The sequence below is a fragment of the Myotis yumanensis genome, unplaced genomic scaffold (assembly GCF_028538775.1).
Source record: "Myotis yumanensis isolate MYYU_CA2020_CCGP unplaced genomic scaffold, mMyoYum1.0.hap1 SCAF_16, whole genome shotgun sequence".
Lineage (NCBI taxonomy): Eukaryota > Metazoa > Chordata > Mammalia > Chiroptera > Vespertilionidae > Myotis > Myotis yumanensis.
Window position 1 is genome coordinate 41663749 of NW_027223767.1, and position 22236 is coordinate 41685984.

At 52.0% G+C, this 22236-nt stretch overlaps 2 protein-coding genes across 5 annotated transcripts in view; both read right to left on the reverse strand.

Annotated features, from left to right (window-relative positions):
* Positions 1 to 277: 277 nt before the first annotated feature.
* Positions 278 to 16410, reverse strand: RSAD1 (radical S-adenosyl methionine domain containing 1). Of its 3 annotated transcripts, none has more exons than XM_070394921.1 (9): positions 16193 to 16410; positions 15694 to 15827; positions 15379 to 15583; positions 12108 to 12473; positions 11842 to 11905; positions 11296 to 11443; positions 11033 to 11087; positions 10285 to 10388; positions 278 to 2388 (listed from the first exon to the last, which is right to left on the reverse strand). In XM_070394921.1, exons 1-9 carry the CDS (start codon positions 16325 to 16327, stop codon positions 2292 to 2294), a joined length of 1308 nt encoding a protein of 435 aa, XP_070251022.1. In that variant the 5' UTR covers positions 16328 to 16410; the 3' UTR covers positions 278 to 2291. The 3 variants fall into 3 exon arrangements, with proteins under 3 accessions (XP_070251022.1, XP_070251020.1, XP_070251021.1); XM_070394919.1 differs by lacking the exon at positions 278 to 2388 and adding an exon at positions 9474 to 10104 and having other exon boundaries at positions 10329 to 10388; XM_070394920.1 differs by lacking the exon at positions 278 to 2388 and adding an exon at positions 9903 to 10104.
* A 1449-nt stretch (positions 16411 to 17859) lies between these two features.
* ACSF2 (acyl-CoA synthetase family member 2) overlaps positions 17860 to 22236 on the reverse strand; it is a 29364-nt gene continuing 24987 nt past the window's right edge. For both annotated transcript variants that reach the window (XM_070393870.1, XM_070393869.1), the window contains 6 exons: positions 21587 to 21694; positions 20269 to 20420; positions 18679 to 18820; positions 18482 to 18592; positions 18272 to 18340; positions 17860 to 18010 (listed from right to left, as the gene is read on the reverse strand). In XM_070393870.1, coding sequence (XP_070249971.1) covers positions 17960 to 18010; positions 18272 to 18340; positions 18482 to 18592; positions 18679 to 18820; positions 20269 to 20420; positions 21587 to 21694 — 633 coding nt within the window. In that variant the 3' untranslated portion in view covers positions 17860 to 17959. The remainder of the gene's footprint in view (positions 18011 to 18271; positions 18341 to 18481; positions 18593 to 18678; positions 18821 to 20268; positions 20421 to 21586; positions 21695 to 22236) is intronic.

The window sequence follows — 22236 nt, forward strand, 5'->3', positions numbered from 1 at the left end:
GGGAGGCAGGGGGATCAGAGTCAGGGGGAGCTGTAATGATGGAAGCAGAGGTCAGCGTGAGGTGGCCATGAGCCAAGAAATGCCACAGCCTTTAGAAGCTGGAAAAGGCAATGAATGGATGCTTTCCTGGAGCCCCAGGAGGAATACAGCTCTGCTGGCACCTTGATTTTAGCCGTTTCAGACTTCTGGCCTCCAGAACTGTAAGGTTATACATTTTGTGTTGTTTTAAGCCACTTCGTTTGTGGTAATGTGTTATGGCAGCAATAGGAAGGTACAGACAGGCATAAACACTTTTTTTTTTTAATATATTTTATTGATTTTTTTATAGAGAAGAAGGGAGAGAGATAGATAGTTAGAAACATCGATGAGAGAGAAACATCGATCAGCTGCCTCCTGCACATCTCCCACGGGGGATGTGCCCGAAACCCAGGTACATGCCCCTGACCGGAATCGAACCTGGGACCCTTCAGTCCGCAGGCCGACGCTCTATCTACTGAGCCAAACCGGTTTTGGCAGGCATAAACACTTTCAAGTCTGATTCTCCAGCTCTCTTTTTCAATACTCCTTCTCAGTTGATGAAATCTTCTGACCTTACCAGGGTAGCTCAGGACTCCCATGTTGTTTTTTAATATATTTAAAAAAAATATGTTTGTATTGGTTTTTAGAGCGGGGGGAGGGGAGAGAAGCATCGATGTGAAGAGAAACATTGATCTGTTTCCTCTTGTACTCACCTGATCTGGGATCGAACCTGCAACCTACTAGTAGGTATGTGCCCTGACCAGGAACTAAACCCACAACTTTTTGGTGCACAGGATGACGCTCCACTCCACTGACCCACCTGGCCAGGGCTGCATGGCAGTTTTTAAAACTTACTTGATATCGTTCATGAATGAATTTGAAGGGTCAGAGGGGAGCGAGGATCAGGAAGAGGGGCGTTCCCACAGCAGGTTCCTCAACTGATCTAAAGCTCTGCCCACCTTGTCCCCCATCAGTGCTGCTAAGGCCCTTACTGAGGTCTTAATCACTAGAAGCAAAGCAATGAGGCCTGTGTACGTTGGTCAGGTTCAAGAGTGGGGGAAGCCCTGGGCCGAGCCAGGGACAGCAGGAATGGCGCTAAGGAGACATAAGGTCAAGGGAAGGATGAGGGGCAAGGGCAACAGGAAAGACCTACCCCGGAGGTTTGGGCAAAGGAAAGGCACCTACTGGGAGTGTGTCCCCGGTGCCAGGGTCTGGGAGGCAGGTGGAGGCGATCCCTCCACCGGAGGAATGGCGCCCTTCCTGTCTGACCTGATGGGGGAGAGCAAGGTATGAGGAGTCACCTGCTGAGGTGGGTGCCGCTGTCTGGAGGCTGTCAGTCCGCCCTGTGGCACACACCCGCCCAGCTACCTGGGAGGTGGCAAGTCCTACGCTGAGCCAGGGGTTACCTACTGACACGTTTCAGCATCACAGGGAAACAACAAGTTTCTGTCTTGTCAGGCACCAGGAATTTGTTTGGGACAGGCCTTCTTTAGGGCTAGCATGCCCAGGGCACTGTACATCACAATGAAAACATTAGCAGCGATAACCACCACATCTGTCAAATGCCCATTTTGTGCCAGGAACTGCAATAGGCTCTTTCCATCCATCCATCCATCCATCCATCCATCCATCATTGCCAACCTCATAATAACCTTGAAGAAGGCACAGTCCCTGCTTTCAGCGCTGAGAAAATGGGGACTCACAGAGTGAGCGGCTTAACTAAGGTCACCCAGCTAGCAAGTGGCATGGCCCCCTTCCAGGGGCATTGCTATGGCAGCCCCCCAGGCTATAGCCCAGGAACCTGACCACCATCTCACCTCACCCCCGCCCCCAAGGAAGCAGGTTGGGCGAGGTGGGGCAGAGTGGGGACAGTGACCCGGCAGGAAGAGGCGGGGCAAACTGGCTTTGGCGGACGGACAACCGTGGCCCAGGGCGACCTCCCTCCTCTCACGCACTCCTTCCTGGCACAGGAAGCAATCTCAGACATTGGCTGGTCCAGAGGTTCTGCAACATGTCTGCGAATCAGGCTCCTTAGAGAGCATTTACACACGTAGATGCTGGACACAGAGGTTTAGATTCGGTAGATCTGGGGGGCGGGGGTGGGGGTGTCCAGGAATGGGCGTGTGATGTGGGGCCCCGGTTAGTTGTGATGCAGAGCCAGGTTTGAGAACCTGGGGCTGGTCCAATTCCTTCACTAAACAGGAGAACTAGATCTTGGATGCGGGAAGCGTCCTGCCTCTAGTCACACAGGAAGGAAGCGGCGGAGTGGAGATTCAGGCCAGCTGGGCCTGGCTGCCACCAGCCGAGCAACTGCGTCTCCTGGGAGAGGAAAGCCAACTGGAGAGCTGACCAAATCTCTGGAGCCCGGAACTGGTAAGAAAAGTCACAAGGAAAAAGATGGGCTTGATATAGAAATATCTGAAATTTTTAGAAAATTCACTTCCAGAAAAGTAAAAATCCATTCACGATATAAAGTATAGCATAGTGGAAGCAACACTTGCAGCAGACAAGACAAAGAGTCAACATACTTGTAACATCTATCTCATCTGTCTATCCATCTAGTTCACTCAAGTCGATTAGGAAATCATGGCTTTAATTGGCTAAATAAACTAAGAGCTTAAATGTGCACACAACACAATTATTAGTAAACAAATTATTCCATGGAGAATGTTTAATCTGGTTGGTAAACTTTAACATGTAAATTGAAACAAGGTACCATTTACACATTAGGCTTTTTCTGAACTATATTTTGCTATATGTACATATGTGTACATTGAGAGGAAAGGCCTGGGAAGGATACACAGTGGCAGGGCTGTCTGATTACATTTTAATATCTATTCTTCCCCCTTTTAATTAACCACCCCCTCTATTCTGGGGGATTGAGCTGGGGGAAAGAAGCAACATGCCCAGTTTAAAACTACATTTCCCAGCCTCCCTTACGTATAAGGGTGGCCAATTAGAAGTGAGCTGATGTCATGGGGCAGGGGGACTCCCCAGGAAGCTCTTCGGGTGGGGCTGATTCGCCTGGGATAACACCCTGTGGCCCCTCCAGCCCTTCTCCTTCCTGTGGCCTGAAATGCAGATGTGATGGTTGGAGCTCCAGGGACCACATGAGCCCCGATGGAGCCCTAAGGGATGGAAGCCATGAACTGAGGATGCAGAGCAAAAAGACAGAAGCCTGGGTTCTTGGTGACCAGTGAGCATGGGTCCACCACGCTAGTCCTGAAACGCTGCGTCTACACTTCCTTTATGTGGAAGGAAAATCACTACATTGACTTGCTTAAGCTTATGCTACTCCGATTGTGTCATATGCAGTTAAATCTAAACTTAACTGATACACACATCAAACCTTTGTGGGAGTGTAAAGGGAACGGGCACACTTTCTATGCTGTGGTATTGTTTGCATTTATTACCTTTATTTTTTTACAATAAGAATGCATTTGTGTATGACTTGTATGAGCATCTGTTTTGGAGCCCCAGAGAACTCAAGTTGAGAGCCAGCCCCACCACTTCCTAGCTATGTGACCTTGAGAGGTCCCTTAATTTCTCTGAGCCTGTTTCCTCACCTGCAAAAATGGGCATGATAATAATAGAACTTATCTCACCGGCGGCTGCGGACGGAGCTTAAATGAGCTCATGCAGATAACCGTCTTGGCACGTGCCTGGCTTACAGCTATTACCGTATGTACTACATTATGCTACCGCATAGGCACTGGTGGCAGCAGAACCAATTAGAAAAGCCCAGGACATGTTGCTGAAAAAAACCCAAAACACCAGGTTGTAAAACTGGCACATGAGTACAGTATCTTTTGTGGAAAATTATTTTTATGTCTACATTTATATGTATATCTATGCACCAAGAGGTTTCTGGAGGGAGGGTTATCCAAATGTAGGAATGGTAATGTCTGGGCAGTAAAATTTTTCTTTCTTCTATATGGTTGAAAAGGAGAAAAAAAGCATTATTATTTTGGAGCAGGAAAATAAAAACCCTTTGTTAAGCAGTGTTACAGTTCACATCAAGAATTATTAAAGCATTCGTGCCCTTTGGCCTAGCTATCTCACTCTTGGGAACAGGCCTGAAGAAATAACGCAAATGAAGAAAGACGCTCTCTCCATCAAAGCATGCAGGGCAGCATTATTTATAATAGAGGAAAACGGGGAACCACTTAAGTGACTTACATTAGGGTAATAATTATTAAATTATTCACTCACTGGAACACTGTGCAACAATTTAACTGAAAAGATGATGACCGTGTAACAACACAGAAAGATGCTTATGGCAGGACGAGAAGCAGAAAGGGCAGAATGCAAAATTAGATCTGCGCCAGGAGCGTCCTGGGCACAGGGCCTGCATGCATTCGGACGAGGACTGGAGGGGAACACAGGCAAATAAAAACAGTGTAATTTGTTGGGGCCATTGATTGTGGGTGATATTTTCTTCTCATTTAGAATTCGAATGTTTCTATAATGTTGTTTGTATAATTTCTAAAAATTGGCTTTAAAAATCCGGGCAGGGCCCAGCCGGCGTGGCTCAGTGTTGAGCAATGACCTATGAACCAGGAGGTTCGATTCCTGGTCAAGGGCACATGCCCGGATTGCAGGCTCGATCCCCAGTGAGGGGTGTGCAGGAGGCAGCTAATCAATGAATGATTCTCTCTCCCTCTCCTTTCCTCTCTGAAATCAATAAAAAATATTTTTTACAAAAATCCCAGCAGGGAAAAGAAGGGGGAGCAGGGAGAGGAAGATAGAAGGGAGATCTGGGTGGGTGTGGATAAGAGAAATTCAGAGGCAACACACTGGCAAACACTTCCAGTTCCGTCTTCTACCTGGGTGGCTCCAGAGTTTGCATCCTCTTTACTCTCTGACTTGAATGATTAGATGGACAAAATAATTGCCGAATTGGAAGGCAGTATGTTAGCTGATGATAAAGCTAGGGTTAAGAGTGTTCTTCAGCCCTGACTGGTTTGGCTCAGTGGATAGAGCATCGGTCTGCAGACTGAAGGGTCCAGGGTTCGATTCCAGTCAAGGGCACATGCTCGGGTTGCGGGCTTGATCCCCAGTGGAGGGCGTGCAGGAGGCAGCTGATCAATGACTCTCTCTCATCATTGATGTTCCTATATCTCTCTCCCTCTCCCTTCCTCTCTGAAATCAATAAAAAAAATATATTTTAAAAAAAAGAGTGCTCTTCAGATTGGAATCCTTTGGAAAAATGGATCATGCTTGCTATTGACAAAATGATAGAGGAATGAGAACACTAGCAAGCTGGCAAGAGAGTGCATTATGAAGGCTTCCTGGAGGGTAGTTTGGTATCGTGTATCCAAACAAAGAATGTGTGTATCCTCTGTCAGACACCACACTTCTTGGGATTTATCCTAAACCGAAGGAAATGATCAAGCCAGTGCATACAAATATTTACATAAGATGTTCATCAGAGTTTATAAAAATAAAAATTAAACCCTTCACTTCACCAAAAAAGAGATGGTAGCCGAAACCGGTTTGGCTCAGTGGATAGAGCGTCGGCCTGCGGACTGAAAGGTCCCACGTTCGATTCCGGTCAAGGGCATGTACCTGGGTTGCGGGCACATCCCCAGTGGGAGATGTGCAGGAGGCAGCTGGTCGATGTTTCTCTCTCATCGATGTTTCTAACTATCTCTCTCCCTTCCTCTCCGTAAAAAATCAATAAAATATATTAAAAAAAAAAAAAAAAGAAATGAAATGGTAAACTAAATTCTGGCATAACCATGCGGTGGTATACGATGAAGCTATACTCAAAAAATAGGATGTAGATATAAAATTGACATGCATGGATGTGCACCACGTATTAGCTAGAAGAAGAAGGCTCCCAAGAAAATAGATTCAGAAGCAAAGAAGCATCGAACAGACTGTCAAACTACAGCGGGAAGGCAGGGGACAGTTGCGGGGGGGGTGGGGGGGGGTGTAGGTAAGAGATCAACCTAAGGGTTTGTATGCACGCATAAAAGCATAACCAATAGACACAAGATTTTGGGGGTGGTGGTGAGGGCATGTGCTGGGGACGGGGGGGGGGGGGGGGTAGGAGAGGCGAGTGGGGGCAGGTCAATGGGGGAAAAAGGAGACATATGTACTACTATTTGTAATACTTTAAACAATAAAATAAAATTAAAAAAATAAAACGGCTCCAAAGAAAGACGCATATTATCTCATTTACGTTCATCTGCATGTAAGAATTTTTGCTAATATATACACCAGAATCTTAACAGTGATTCATCTTTGAATGGTGGGATTATAGATTGTATCAGTCAGTTTAGTCTCAGTTATGCTGCGGTAATAAACAACCCAAAAAATCCACTGGCTTCCAACAGTGAATTGGAATTTCTCATCCCTGCTCAAGTCTCCAAGGTTGACTGCTCCTCTGCCCAACATCTTAACTCGAGGACCCAGGCTGAGGACATAATCTCTGTCTGAACCCTGCAGGTCTCTGTGGCAGAGAGAGGTGGGCCAGCTACTGGCTCTTACAGTCAGTGTAGGCAAGTCTCTTGGTCCTTCCCAGTTTCAACAGGGCAGGGATAGACGATCCCCCACAGGCCCTCAGGAAGGGCACTCGAGGAAGGATGGCAAACATTTGAATAATAATACAACCTACTAAAGTTATTCATCCTTGTCTTAGTCCAGTTGGGCCGCTGTAACAAAAATACCATAGACTGGGCAGCTTAAACAACAGACATTTATTTCTCACAGTTTTGAAGGCTGGGAAGTTCAAGAGCAAGGCACCAGCAGATTCGGTGCCTTCTCTCCATGTCATCACAGGAGGTTAGGGAGCTCTCTGAGGTCTTGTTTCATAAAGGGCACTAATCTCGTTCACGAGGGCTCCATCCTCATGACCTAATCGCCTGCCAAAGCTCCACCTTCCAATACATCAGCTTGGGGATGAGGTCTCCACATATGAATTCTGGGGGCACAGACTATATTATGTAAGCCTTTTTCTTTGCAAAAATAGAGTCCTGTCCCAGGAAGTGGATGGTCACATGGAGATGAGACATGTGGGTTCTCACTGTTCAAGCCTCTTCAGGGGAGAAAACATAGACACCGAGTCTGAGCTCCCCAGCACCAAGCTGAGATGGCAGCTTCAAGCCTGAGGCATAGGGGCCGGAGACAGGTCAGGAAGTTAACACATTGCGGACGGGTCGCGAAAATTCTCGCTTCATATTACACCGTGTTTTACAAAGTATCATACTTTAAAAAGATATTAGCTTATAAGAACATGTAATAAATAACCTCAAAATGTAATGGGTATTTTAAAGCGTGCCTTTAACATTTACGTAAAACGCGTGTTTTTTTAAAATATATTTTATTGATTTTTCACAGAGAGGAAGGGAGAGGGATAGAGTTAGAAACATCAATGAGAGAGAAACATCGATCAGCTGCCTCCTGCACACCCCCAACTGGGGATGTGACCGAAACCAAGGTACATGCCCTTGACCGGAATCGAACCTGGGACCTTTCAGTCTGCAGGCCGACACTCTATCCACTGAGCCAAACCGGTTAGGGCGTAAAACGTGTTTTTTTTGTACTCATTCACTAGAAACTTATCTGGCCACTGGGTAACGTTAGCAATAAAACTACTGGTCCGCAATGTGTTAAGAGACAGGTCAGTCGACCCAGACCCACGGTTAAGTATAAGGTAATGATGTAACACAAAGTTCTGGATGCCCAGAAGTATTATGCCAGGTCTGCTGCTTCCTGCTTATATGACTTGGGTCAAGTGAGAGAGCCTCTTTGAATATAAAATGGTAATTATAATAGCTGCCCTGCCTCCTGCACACTACTTGGTCGGGGGCGGGGTGGTTCAATCTCTAAAACTGTTAGTGCTCTTGTACGAGGAAGGTTTGCTCTTTCAAGCGGTAACCATCACACTGACACACAGTACATCTCCCCGTCTCCTCTCACCACCAAAGTAGCTCATTCGCCTCTTAACTGTGTTCATGTGCTTTTCAGGAGGGCGGGTGAGAAATGACAATGGAAGTCTCACTGTGGAGGACCCCTTGGAGGAACGAGGCCTGGAAGGCCTGGATGCAGAGGGAAGTAGCCGTGTCCCCCATGCCCCTCCTGACCCCGGCCTCTGAGGATGGAAGGCAGGGCTCCCCACACAGGCCTGATCACTAGAGCCATTCAGGAAGCATTTAAAAACTAGATTCCTGGGCTCCACCTCCAGGAGATTCTGATTCATCTGGGGAGGGTGGGACCGGGCTGAGTCACGGAAGCTGATCCGTGCCACCCCCACCGGGCCCTGGCTCCTGTCCAGGCCTAGTGAGCAGGGAGGGCCGGGTGTCTCAGGTGGCAGGAGCCTGGCCACGGGGAGAAACCTGAGTGGGCCCAGGTTATCTGATGGTGCACCTACTCCGGCCCCGTGCTCGCTTCTTGAATATCAAGATCAGGGGAAGGCTTGGGAAGAGGCTCCCCTGGGCAGCACAGTCACCCCACAAGTCTTCCCAGGGCCAGAGGAGGTGGAAGAAAAGGGTATTCCCCCTTTCTGCCCCCAGCCCCTCCGAACCAGATGCGTGGCAGGCTTCCCCAGTCCACCTGCACAGCCTCACTGATAACCCTGAAATGTATCTCTTTACACATCTGTCAACACGGTGGCGAGTTCCTCACGGGCGGGGACAGGTCTTGTTCCTCTCTGCGTGCCCAGCACAGTGCCTGGCACACCAGTAGTGCCTGCTGAATATTTCATGAATAAATGAGAAGTCGTAACACTTACCACGTTACCACAGGTTCACCGAAGGACTGATATTCACACCCACTAGGCACACGGGAAATGCACGTGCTCACCTCGGAGGGGTGGGGAACCCCATCCTTAGTCACCCAGCTAGAGGCTGAGCTGAGCACGCCCCGATTTGTGGCAGGACTGAACTCCTTCGGGCATCACAGTAACCCTTTGATATGAAGTTAGGAAGCCATGGCACAGGAAAATGCCTTTCTCTCTCACATGCGCACGCGCACACACACACACACACACACACACACCCTGCATACAATCTCTAGGCTTAGAGTGTCAGCTCTCCAAAAGGGGGAAGCTCTTTTGATATGGATGGATGCCCGTTGATGAATGTAGATGGGATGACAGAGTCAGAAACTAACATTTTGCAACCCTCAATCTAATCGTGGATGTGGGCAAGGATCCCTGACGGATGCTAAAATCACTGGGTAAATAATTGCCGGGGAACAGGAACAAATCTCAGCCTAGACTAAGTCTCTAGCTCCCAAGTCAGAATTCCCCGCTCCACAAAGGAGCCCAGACAAAGGAGAGGACCACAGTCAAGACAGGCTCCAGAGGGTCTTGTTAGGCTTCTTACATACAACCAGGCGGCCATTTCTGCACGTGAAAGGCCAGGGGAGGATCAGCAGGCTCTGGGTCTTTTCTGAATTCTTCCCCCCCGCCCCCTTCTCTGCTCCCCCCCCCCCCCCTCCCGCTTTTCTCACAGGGAAAGGCTGCAGGGAGAGGGAACTGGGGAGGAAACTCAGGACGGTCTCTGAGGCTCCTGACACCCCAAACATATCCTGGCTGCCAAAAGAGAAGGGGCAGGGCTTGCTCTGATCTTGCCCACTGTTGTCAGAGTCCAACAGGCAGGCCCTGTGCTGGATACACCACAGGGGTCGGCCAGCATCGCTCAGCCTCTTCTAGGTCCCGCCCTGCATTGTAGGGGCTGGAAGCCTGAGAGCTGGGTCCCTCAGAAGCTCTTGACAGCCAGGAGTTACTTTAGAGACCACCAGTGAGATGCACTCGCAGACACCACGACTCCTGCCCTGGCAGCGGTGGGCACACTGGATGCCAGTTCCCAGACCTCGGACAGGGGTCCTCCCATCCATCTCACTGTAGGTGGTCCCCCGGGGATGCCAGGGCTGGGCAGTGATGAGAGCTGAGATGTCTGTAAGTGTCAGTCCAGCCCCAAGCCCACCCAGGACTCTGTCCTGGAATGCAGGGACATCCGTCACCCTCCTGGCACAGGGGAGGGGGTTTTCTGCTGCCAGGCCTCTTGGAGTCGAGGTAGAAGGGTCCACAACAGCGAGTCCAGCACAGCCAGACCTTCCCAGGAACACCGAAGACCCCTAGAAAACCAAGAGGCCTGGCTGCGGCTGCCTCCTCTCACCGATTTCAATGCTCACCGTCTACCAGGGCCAATGGCACCCACAGGCCCTTCCTCATCAGCGTTGCTCACTTTTCCCAGGTGTGTGGTCGGCAGTCAGGGCTCCCTGCGACTTCTAACCACCCTCCCACCGCCAGCACACCTGTGATCCAGCAGCAGCAAGCCCTGCTCCAGCAGCCTGTTCACCTCCTCGCTTGCTCCAAACACGTCCCCCAGGGTCAGCTGCGGCTCAAACTGCTGCCAGTGCTGGGGAGACCAGAAGGGTCAGAGGTGTGGGGGTCCTCTGGGCCATGTGTCTGGGGGCGTGGTGAGGGGTGAGGGGTGAGGGAGGGTACAGTCCAGCACAGGGATCTCAGCCAACTGACTCTCATGCACATCAGGCCCAGGCTGACAGGCCAGCAGGGATGTGGTCACGTTCACTCCTCCACGTTTAGGCCGAAAGCCAGGTCTCCCTCCATTCACCCCCCCACCCCCACCCCCTGCTGCTCAGGATATGGCCAGGGCTTTATAGCCCTGACTTTATCCAGAGCAGCTTGAGTTGGACTGATGGTTTACTGCACTTCCTATCTGAGCGTTCAGTGCTACTTAAAACATCTGAAACCCTTAATCTAGTCTATTCCCTGACACAGCTGCGAAAACGGAGGTTCAGAGACGTGAGAGGATGTGTGCTCAAGGGTGCAGTAGAAGGGGCCTAGAGCCTGGGTCTTTGCCGCCCTCGTCCAGAGTCCTCACCATTGCATCACACTGCCCACCAGGCCTCAGCTGGACTAAAGCCCAACCTCCAGCTGCCAGAGGGATGGGAGGGTGTGTGTGTGTGTGTGTGTGTGTGTGTGAAATGATTATGCATGGCTTAGGAGGAAGCAGTGTGCCGGAGCCCCTGGACCCCTTACCTGGTGAGTGATCCCTACGTCTGTGCGTAGCCCCATCGCCAAAACCTCCTCCAGCCTGAAAGGAAAACCATCAAGGGGTCTTGGAGGGGAGACTTGTGCTTCCCCCAGCCTTCAAGCCCTATGCTGGGGGGGGGGGGGGGGTTATGGGGGGCTTAGGAGGACCATGCAGTATGGGCCAAGGCAAGAAACGAGAAGGTGCACGTGGAGGTGGTTCTGGGGCCAGGGGAACCCGGGGGAGGCGCCCTGTGCCCGCAGATGCTCACAGCTCCAGCTCGCCCAGGGGGACGCGTTTCCGGGTGCCGTGACCGAACAGCTTCACCTCCTTCATCCAGTTGTCAGGCTCCAGGGTCTGGATCCGAGCCTCCCGAGCCAGGCCCCCGGCCCCCTGGGGCACAAATCGCCCATGGGCCCCTGACAACATCAACAACCACACCCACTCTCATGCCAGCGAACACGGCGTGCCTGCCAGATGTCGTCAGTGGTTCTCAAAGTCTGATCCCCGGACCCACAGCATCGAATACGCTAGAAACCTACATTTGCGGGCCTTACTCCCGCCCTGTGCAACCAGAAATTCTGGAGGTGGGGCCCAGCCACCTGGGTTTTAACAGGCCTTCCAGGTAACTCCGCGTGTGCTACAGGCTGAGAACCACGGTGCCAGGCATCATCAAGCACCTCAAAATACACACTCAACGGCATCCCTTTTTGCCGCGCCGTACATATGAGAAAACAGAGGTCAATTAGCGCCCGAGATCACACAACCGTGACATTCCACTCCTGAGCCACCCCTCCTACGGTTCCCGGGGACTCACCAGGCCCAACGCCAATGTACTGGCCGCACTGCCAGTAAGTCCAATTGTGGGTACTGAGCGCCCCCTGTGGGGAGGGAGGGAACAGTCAGGGCCGAGCAAAGCTGGCAGCCCTGTTGCAGCTCAGGCAAGGGGAACTCCGGTTAAAAGGTGCCCCCACCTCAGACCTCGAGGACCCCACTGAGACCCTGCTCCCCACAGGGCCACTTTCCTAGGGCACACCTTAGCCTGCCCACTCCCCACCGTCAGCCATAAGCCCCAGGACTCACATGCCGAGCAAAGTTGGAGACCTCGTACTGGCGGAAGCCGGCCTCCTGAAGGAGTGCCCGTCCCTCCTGGTACATCTCGGCAGCGCGCTCGGGGTCCGGGGCAGGAAGGGCGCCCCGCTGCACCCGGGTAAAGAGGGCCGTGCCCCGCTCCAGGGACAGCTGGTAGAGGGAGATGTGGTCGTCACAGCGGCGCAGCAGTTCCTCCAGCTGCCGGAGCCAGGGTCCCACCTGCTGGGCCGGCAGCCCCAGCATCAGGTCCACGGATACGCGCCCGGGGAACAGGCGCCGGGCCTCTGCCAGTGTCTGCAGAGCGTCGCTGGCCGAGTGTGTCCGCCCCAGCAGCTGGAGCTCAGTGTCATCCAGGGACTGGGGAGAGAGGCTCTGTCAGCGCACAGGCCGGCTCAGGGAGAAGCCAAACCACTTGACTGACCTTACTGTAGACCAGGGGTGGGGAACCTTTTTGCTGCCAAGGGGCATTTGGATATTTATAACATCGTTCACGGGACATGCAAAAATGATCAACTTAAAAATTAGCCTGCTATATTTGGTCGAATATGTAATTCACTCACCCCTAATGCCTGGGCAGGGCCAGACCAAATACCGAGGGTATACCATTCACTGAAGGGTCGCGCACTATGTGCCAAGCTTTTTTATGCAACGTCTAATTCATCCTTATAACCCTCCAACGTTCGCTCCAAATTTACACATGAGAAAACTGATGTTCAGAGATGTTAAGTCACGTGCCCAAGGTCACACAGTGGCAAAGTCAGACCTGGAATTTGGGACTGCCTGGGCCCCCAGCCAAGAGTCTTTCTTAATTCTATTTTGAACCTATAGAATATTTCAAACCTATAGAAACGTTTAAAAAAGTCAATGAACACCATCTAGATTCACCGACTCATATTTTGCCACATATGCTTTGTCGCTCTATAAATACACACACATATTATGATGACGTTGACCCACTGGAGAGTAATTTACAGACCAGCACTACGGAAATGTTCTCTACCTGCACTGTCCAATACAGTAGGCGTTCACACATGTGGCTATTTAAACTTTAAGATAATTAAATTTAAATAATCACATTCCAAGTGTTTACTGGCATTTGGTCAGTGCGGCTATAGAACATGTTCGTAGAGGATGGTAGCCACCGGCCACACGCTAGTAAGCATTTGCAAATGGGTTATTTAAATGTAATCAACTTAAATATTGTACCCTTTCACCCCTAAATAGTTAAGTGTGTACCTCCTAACAACAAGGACGTTCTCTTACATAACCACAAGCCAATTACAGAGTTCAGGAAATGTAACATTAACACAATGCCATTATCTAATACACAGTCATATTCAAATCTGGCCAGCTGTCCCAATAATGCCTACTGTAGTAATTTCCTCTTCCCACCCGACTCTAGGACCCAATCAAGGGTCACACATTGCACTCAGCTGTCATTGTCTCATTCGTTGTCTTTAGTCTAGATCAGTGATGGCGAACCTATGACACGCGTGTCAGAGGTGACACGCGAACTCATCTTTTTGGTTGATTTTTCTTTGTTAAATGGCATTTAAATATTTAGAATAAATATCAAAAATATAAGTCTTTGTTTTACTATGGTTGCAAATATCAAAAAATTTCTATATGTGACACGGCACCAGAGTTAAGTTAGGGTTTTTCAAAATGCTGACACGCCGAGCTCAAAAGGTTCGCCATCACTGGCCTAGATCGTTAGCCTTCCTATATCTTTCATGATATTGACATTTTTTGAAGAGTATGGGCCAGGTATTTTTCAAAATATTGCTTAATGAAGAAATTCTAGAGATCTGCTGTTCACCACTGCCCTAACAGTTAACAAATTTTTGCTGTATACTGTATACTAAAAAATTTGATGAGGTAAGATCAACCTCATGCTATCGGTTCTTACCACACATACAAAAAGCCTTTTTCCTTTTAATTTTCTTATTGACACATCGATTTGTTGTTCCACTTATTTATGCATTCACTGGTTGATCCTTGTATGTGCCCAGACTGGGGACTGAACCCACAACCTTGGCGTATCAGGACGGCACTCTAACCAACTGAGCTACCCAGCCACGGCAAAAAGTCTCTTAACTTAGGTTTCTTTACAATTAGAGTCCAGATAGGCATGCATCTGGGGCCACACTATCTCAGCAATGACGTGTCCCTTTCAGTATGTCCCATGAGAGCAAGGCTCTGACCCCAAACCCTATGGTAAGTGGTGCATGTATTAGAAGTGGAGAAAGCAATACTGCATATGAAAACGCGAGAGGCCAACCTGAGAGGATTCTATTTCTCCTACTTCAACACCTTCAGTGGCTCCCCGTAAACCACTAGGCAAACCCAAACTCGCTGGTATGGTGCTGACGGCTTCCTTGTCTCGTCACAAGGAATGACTCGTAGCTCCCCCAAAACATGCAAGGCTCCTCTATATCCTGTGTCTTTCCCTCCCACACCCTCTCCCCTGGTGAACTCCTCCTCCTCATTCAAACATCACCGGTCTGGGAGGGCTTCTATGATTTCATCAGACGGAGATGCCCTTCAGTCTGTACTCTGAAAGCCTTTTGTAGAGACCGCCCCCCCCCCCCCTTTACCATGCTGCAATGAGCTGACCACCTGCTTGCCTCCTGCTGTGTTTCCGATCATGTAACAAATCTTTTCTGAGCATCTACTATGTGCCAGGCACTATGGAGGGTGTTTGGAGCACTGTGGTCTGGCACAGAAGCCGACAATAGCATAGTTACAAAAGCGTCACCAAACACTCTTCAGTACCTACTAGGCCCTGGCACCCAGAAGGGGCTCAATAAATGTTTGTCCAAGCATGAAGGGGCCTGGAGAGTGTCATGCTTAGTGAAATAAGTCAGTCAGAGAAAGACAAATATCACATGATCTCACTCACATGTGGAATCTAAGTAACAAAATAAACTGATAAGCGGAGTGGATCCAGAGACATGGAAGCATGGATCAGAGTGCAGAATCTCAGAGGGAAGGCGGGGGAGGGTGGGTGGGTGGGAGGTAATCAACCAAGGACCCTGTATGCATATATGCATAACCCATGGACACAGACAATGGGGTGCTGAAGGCCTGGGGCTGGAGGGGGTCAATGGGGGGAAAACGGAGACATATATAATACTTTCAACAATAAAGAATTGTTTTTAAAAATAAATTAGTAAATGTTTGTCCAATAAACGAATGTGACCAGTGGAGAGACAGCACAGAAGGGCTGGGTGCCCTGGGACGGGGTGGACAGATTGGTTACCTGGAGGCCAATGGACAGCCTGTTGACTCCTGCTGCCCCAAATGCTGCCAACCTAGAGGCTGGGGCAGAAGTGGGGTTCACCTCCAGCGTGACTTCAGAGTCTGCAGGCAGGTGAGCTGTCTGGGCCACTGCCTCCAGGACAGCAGCCACAGTGTGGGGACTGGCCAGACTCGGGGTGCCTCCGCCAAAAAACACAGACTCCACCCTGGGTAAAGAAGATAAAGAACATGAGGCCTGGGGGAGCCCTCCAGGAGGCCTGCAGCACCCGACCTATCCACGCCCGCCAAGCCCCGCCTCCAGCCCCCCAGTACCCACCGCTGCACCCCGCTGAGCCGCAGCAGTGTCTGGGCCTCCGTCACCAGGCAGCTCCGCACGGCAGCCTCGTCCACGCCGCGGGGGATGTACTTATTGAAGTTGCAGTAACTGCAGCGCTTCTCGCAGTAGGGCCACTGGGGGCGAGGGGTGTTTGAGGGGCTGAGAGGGGCTCCGGGCTGCCCTGGCCCCTTCCAGGTTCAGCTGCACACATTCCCAACCCCAGTCCAGGTCTGTACGCCATCTGAGCCCCGCAACTCCCGAAGACTGGGATCATGCCCACTTCAATAAGACAAAACTGGGGTTCAGAAGGGGAGCCACAAGGTCAAGGGTCACCGCGCTGGTGAGCACCGGAGACTTCAGGTCCCCGGGCACGGACATTTCCCTGCCAGGGCAGGGTCCTAGCCAAGACCTCGCCCGGGAGCGGGGAAGGTCGGCGGGTGGGCTCACGCGTGACAAGTCGCCCTGTGGACTCCGGCCCTGCCTCCTCCTCCCCACTCACGTGGACGTAAAGTGCGGCGCGCTGGCTCCGGGCCACGGGACTCGGCGATCTTCCCGCGCCCTCCACGCGGCGGCGCCTCTGGGCCACTCTGGCCGCGGCCGCCCAGGCACCGGCCCGGGCCCGGGGAAGCGTCATGGTGCGCACAGCGGCGGGGCGGGCGGCGCGGTGCCCCCGGCCGGATCCGAGCCCGGGACGCGCCCAGGGCGCACAGTGCGCGCAGAGCCGAACCAGTGGGGCCGCCCAGGCGGAAGGAAGAGGGGCCGCGCGACTGAGCGACGCGCCCGGAGGGCCGGCGGCCTGGGGTCTCTGGCGCCACCTGCCGGGCACATATGCGCTCACCGCGGCCACCTGGCCTTCCTTTCCCTGGCCGCCGGGAGGCGAGGACCCGGGCCCACCCAGGAATTCTTAGTTCATTCAGTGAATTCCTTAACATTTTATGTGCCTGGCACAGAGCTGGGCACTGGGGACATCGGATGCATAAGACCAAGTCACAGTACAGAAGCAAGCCAACAAGAGACAAAAGGCAACAGATATTAATTCCGCATCTGCTGGGTACTAGGCCAGTCTGCTCTGTGCTGTGGGGGTTCTGTTACAAGTGCCCGGGAGTCAGTATGGGAGGAGAGGACACTTGGGCTGGACGTTAAAGGAGCAGAAAAATCCCAGGGAAAGCCGCTAGGCCAGGAGACTAGGCTGTCATCTCCTAGGTCAGACCCGCCCCCGCCCCCCCCCCCCCCCCAACCACCACCTCCACCTCCACCACCACGCACCTGCTGGGAGGAGAGCCATGGGTGGTGTCTGTGGAGAGACAGGGTTCAGGTGAAGGGCTGGGGAAGCAGGCACCTGAACTGTTCATGAAGTGGGAAGATCAGGGGCTTTGGAGTTGGACAAGTAGGTTCTAATTCCAGCTGTGTGACCTTGGGCAAGACACCAGATGGCCCTGCGTTTCCGTTTCATCATTGGTGAAATGGGGCTAATGTCCACTTGACAGGGTTGTTGGGAAGATTGCAAGAAAGCACCTAGCATCGTGCCTGGCACCCAGAGTACCCGAAACGTACGTTCATGGTCTAAAAAGAGAAGGAGGCCACTGCTGCTAACGGGTAAGGATTGCAAGCAGGAAGTACTGTTTTTATTTCTTGGGTCAAGGTACAGCCTGCTTTATCTGGCTCTGCCCATCAAGCAAACCCAGGTTCATTGATGAAAAAAATATATATTTGTTTTGGGGGGAGGGAGATGTGGGATGACAGCTAAAGGGCACGGAGTTTCTTTTTCAGGAGATGAAAATGTTCAAAATTGACTGTGATGGTGGTGGCATAGATCCGTGAATGTACTAAAAACCAGCGAATCGTACACTTTAAACGGGGGAATTGGATGGTATGTGAACTATATCTCAATGAAGCTGTTATTAAAAAAGAATACTTCTTGATGGACTGATCTGTTGATAATATGAAAAAGAAATGCGTATAGTCTTTAAAATCCTCACTGAATCCCTTTGGTATCTCAAGGGATCGAGCGAGGATTAAATGAAGGGATCGAGCGAGGATTAAATGCACACCGAAGTGCCTAGCACATCGTTGATAAGGAGTGGGTCTGAAAGTGCTAGTTTCCCTTTGGATTCTTCCCTCCATCCCATAGTAGCTGCCAAGAGACCACACCAGCAAGAGATCAGCCAAAGAAAACAGAGAAGCTCTTTATGTCAAATCACAAAGACAGACGAGGGGAAGGTGGGGGAAGGTCAGGGAGGGCCTAGCGGACCCCCCTCCCCTTTATTCACAGGTTTAGATGCCGTTCCATCTGCTCTCGAAGTTTGAATTTCTGGACCTGCAGCAAGGAGAAAGGAATAAAAGCCAGGCTTGCGGCTTCTGCCAGCTAGGCTGACCCACCGTCTTGGTTTGCCAGGGACTGAGGAGTTTCTTAGGCGAAAGCCAGGAAACTTTGGGGCAAACCCAGGATGAGTTGACTAGTCGGTCATCCTACTGCCATACTCTTACCCATCCCTAGGGCAGAGTTAGGGCCACCTGGCCTTCTGTGCCGGGGCCCCGGGCTATCCTGCCCCTCCCTTGTCTTCTCCATCTTACACACCTTTCCTGAGATGGTGAGGGGGTAGGTGGTGACAAACACGATGTACCGGGGAATCTTGAAGTGGGCGATCTGCAGACCAGAGGGAGATAAAGCATGAGGCTGGGTGGGGATCACGGAGTTTGGGGAGGGGACAGTGGGTGGAGTGGTTGGCAGGGAGAAGGGGGGGTGAAGAACAGAGCACCATAAGTTGGGGTGCGTTAAGGCTCCCACCTTCCCTTTGCAGAAAGCCTTGATCTCCTCTGGTGTGGACGTTTCCCCACTCTTCAGCAGGATGCAGGCGCAGACTTCCTCCCCCATCCGGTCATCCTTCACTCCCACCACCTTCCAGAGGGACAGACAGGTCTCAGACCTCACCATCCCCACTGGGGTTTCCTGCTCCTGGGGCTCACCTGGACTGGGTGCCTCACCTGCACTTCCTGCACCTGCGGGTGTGTGTGAAGGAAGTCCTCGAGCTCCGTGGGGTAGATGTTCTCGCCGCCCCGGATGATCATGTCCTTGGAGCGGCCCACGATTTTGCAGAAGCCCTGCTCATCCATGGTGGCAATGTCTCTGCAAGGAAAGGCCGGAAATGGCCGCTTGCCTCTGCCTCAACCGGCTGGCGCACTCACTCATTCATCTAGTGTTCATTAAGCACCTACTATGTGTCTTGCATTGCTCTAGACCAGCGGTTCTCAACCTGTGGGTCGCGACCCCTTTGGGGTCGAACGACCCTTTCACAGGGGTCACCTAAGACCATCGGAAAACACATATATAATTACATATTGTTTTTGTGATTAAGCACTATGCTTTAATTATGTTCAATTTGTAACAATGAAAATACATCCTGCATATCAGATATTTACATGACGATTCATAATAGTAGCAAAATTACAGTGATGAAGTAGCAACAAAAATAATTTTATGGTTGGGGGTCACCACAACATGAGGAACTGTATTAAAGGGTCGAGGCATTAGGAAGGTTGAGAACCACTGCTCTAGACTCTGGAGGCTACAGCATGAACAAGACATTCCCTGGAACTTCCAGTCTAGTGGGGGAAGGAGAAAAAAAAAACCCAATACCTATAACATGGCCTCTCTCTCAACAAATCTATGATTATGCATTTCATGGCTGACTTTTTTTTAAATTTATTTATTTGAGGGAGAGAGAAGAAACACTGATTTGTTGTTCCACTTATTTATGCATTCATTGGTTGATTCTTTTTTTAAAATATATTTTTATAGATTTCAGAGAGAAAGGGAGAGATAGAAACATCCATGATGAGAGAGAGTCATTGATCGGCTGCCTCCTACACCCCACCACTGGGGAGCGAGCCCACAATCCCGGTCATGTGCCCTGATCAGGAATCGAACTGTGACCTCCTGGTTCATAGGTCAAATGAGCCACACTGTCCGGGCCATTGGTTGAGTCTTGTATGTGCCTGACCGGGAATCGAACCTACATCCTTGGGTGTGTCAGGACAATGCTCTAACCAACTGAGCTACCTGGCCAGGGCTTGACTTCTTTTCTATCATTCAGGTCTCAGCTCAAAGGTGCACACCTTGGGAGGCCTTCTCTGCCCACTCAAGCTCCCCTCTCTACTAGAGGCCCTTTCTTTCCTCTGATCTTATTTTCTTTTCTTCATTTTTATCAATGTCTGAAACCCTCTTATTTGTATTGGTCTCCCTCCACCAGACATGTGAGAAGTAACAGGAAGATCATTCTCATCTTGCTTTCCACTGGTCCGCCAGTGTCTGGAAGAGTGCTGGCACGTGACAGGTGAAGAAGAATTTGTTGAATTAACAAATGAGTGTCGACACCTTGGCTCCGATTCTGCAGACACCGGTGTCGCGCACTGTCCAGCAGCCCTAGGCACGGACTCTGATCGTCCCCATTTCACACATTGTGGAAACAAGGTCTGAGAAGGGGCCATACTGACACACATATTCTCCCTCTTCTAGTTTACTGCCCCCAGCTTTCCCTCAGCAGCCAAACCCTCTGCCCCGCTCCGCCCTCTCACCCTGTCCGATACCACTTGTCCTGTCCAATTACTTCCTCAGTCTTCTGGGGCTCCCCCCAGTAGCCCAGCATGACGCAGTAGCCTCGGATCCACAGCTCTCCGGGTGTGTTCAGCTCTGCCATGGTCCCCAGCTCCATGTTCACGATCTGGGCCTGGGACAGGGCAGCTTCAGGAGGGGGCCTCCACCCTCCCACTTCAGGATGGGGAGGGTGGCGGAGAGAGACTCGGGAATGGCTGGGAGCTTCGTCTCTCCTGCCCCCTAACAGTGAGCCCCCCCCCCCCCGCCGCCCCCGGCTCTGCCCAGCCAGATCCATCACCAGTCAGACACCTGAGCCGGGCACACAAGAACAGGTGAGGCCCAGCCCAGGGGTCCTGAGGAAACGGAGTGGACAGGAGCTGCCACAGAGAAGGAGGCCTATGGCGGGCCAGGCGGGCCGAGGAGTTACAAACTGTGCAGAAGGAACGGCAGTGTTCTCTGAGTTCCCACTTAGCAGCAAATAGAGAAGCCAAAGAGGGTGGTGTGGTCAGGCCATGTGAAGAGGAGAGGCGGCAGAGAGGCAGCCTGAAAGCCTAGCAGAGAGATGGGCCGCAGCCAACGTGAAAGGAAAACGCAGCCTCTGTGTGCCTCAGTGTTCGCCTCTGTGAAATGGGGACAAGGGCGCTGGCCCCGTCTACCTCACAGGTGGGCGTCCCGCCAAGTCACTGCACACTCACTCCAGAGAGGAGGGCAGGAAAGATTCGCACCAGGATGCTGGTTGGCTCCAGGGGAAGCAGCTGCCTGGGCACACTGGCAGCGCCCTCAGAGGCGCCAGGGCACAAGGGGGCAAGGGGAACCAGGTGTGGACTGGCATAGAGCACCAGCGATGGAGCAGGAGAGGAGGCACCGTTGGGAATTTGACAGTGAGAGACAATTGGGGTCAGCACCGAGGGGCAAGGGACCCCCAAAGGGACAGGCTGCTTGGGAAAGTGGGCATTTCCGCCAAGCGAAAGGAGGAACTCTGCCGCAGTGAGGGTAGGGGGCCTGCGGGGGGAGAAAGTGCTGTGTAGGAAAAATCTCTGCGCTCTGGCTCCTCTTTGAGGCTGTCCTGGCTGCCCCAAAACAGACAGTGGGGCTTGGCAAAAACACACCTCAGACAGGAAGGGAGGCTGCGGAGAAGTTCAGCTGGCAGCTGCTCGTGGCTGCTGCTCAGCTCTTCCTCTCAGGCCTCAGCCCACAGAGAAAGCCCTGGGCCAGGCCTGGGGAAGACCCTGATGGGGGAGGGGGGTGGGTCTCTACAGGGGGTGGGAACTGGGGTTCCCGGATGGGGGGGGTGCTCACCTCTGTGTGAGGCATGATTCTGCCCACACTTTGGGACTTCTGCTCCTCCGTGTCCTCGGGAAAGCTCATGAAGGTCACAGGACTGTTCTCTGTGGTTCCATAGGCAACCTAGAGGGTCCAGAAAGGGTGTTTGGAGGGAGGGAGGGAGGGGACTGCGGAGAGATGGGGTGAGCTGCCCCGAGGGACGGAAGGAATCGGGGGAACGTGGAGGGCAGCTGAGTGGTGGGGAAGGAGGCACAGTTGGTCGAGGTCAGGAAGGAGGCTCAGGAAGCGGAGCCGCTGGGACACTGAGCTGACCAACTCAACCACCGGCCCCAGATGGGAAACAGAGCAGGGGAGCCCTTCTCTCCGGGCCAGGGCTCTCTCCATCTCTCTGTTTCCCGGGAGCAGCCGCACGCCCACTCCCAGCCTTCCCCGAGCCCAGCCTTCTCTGCCCCATCCCCAGGCTGCCTTAGCCCCACTTCCTGACTTCAAGCCACACATCCCCTCCCCCTCCCTTCCAAGCCAAAGGTCCCATAAGCGTGATGAGAAAGCCAGCCTGCCCGGTCCGGCTGGGAGCCGCACATCCATCACCCCCACCCGACCCTGCCCCATCCCCCCAAACCCCGGGCAAGTGCCTGGCCTTGGGGTGAGTGGCCCTAAGCTCTGGA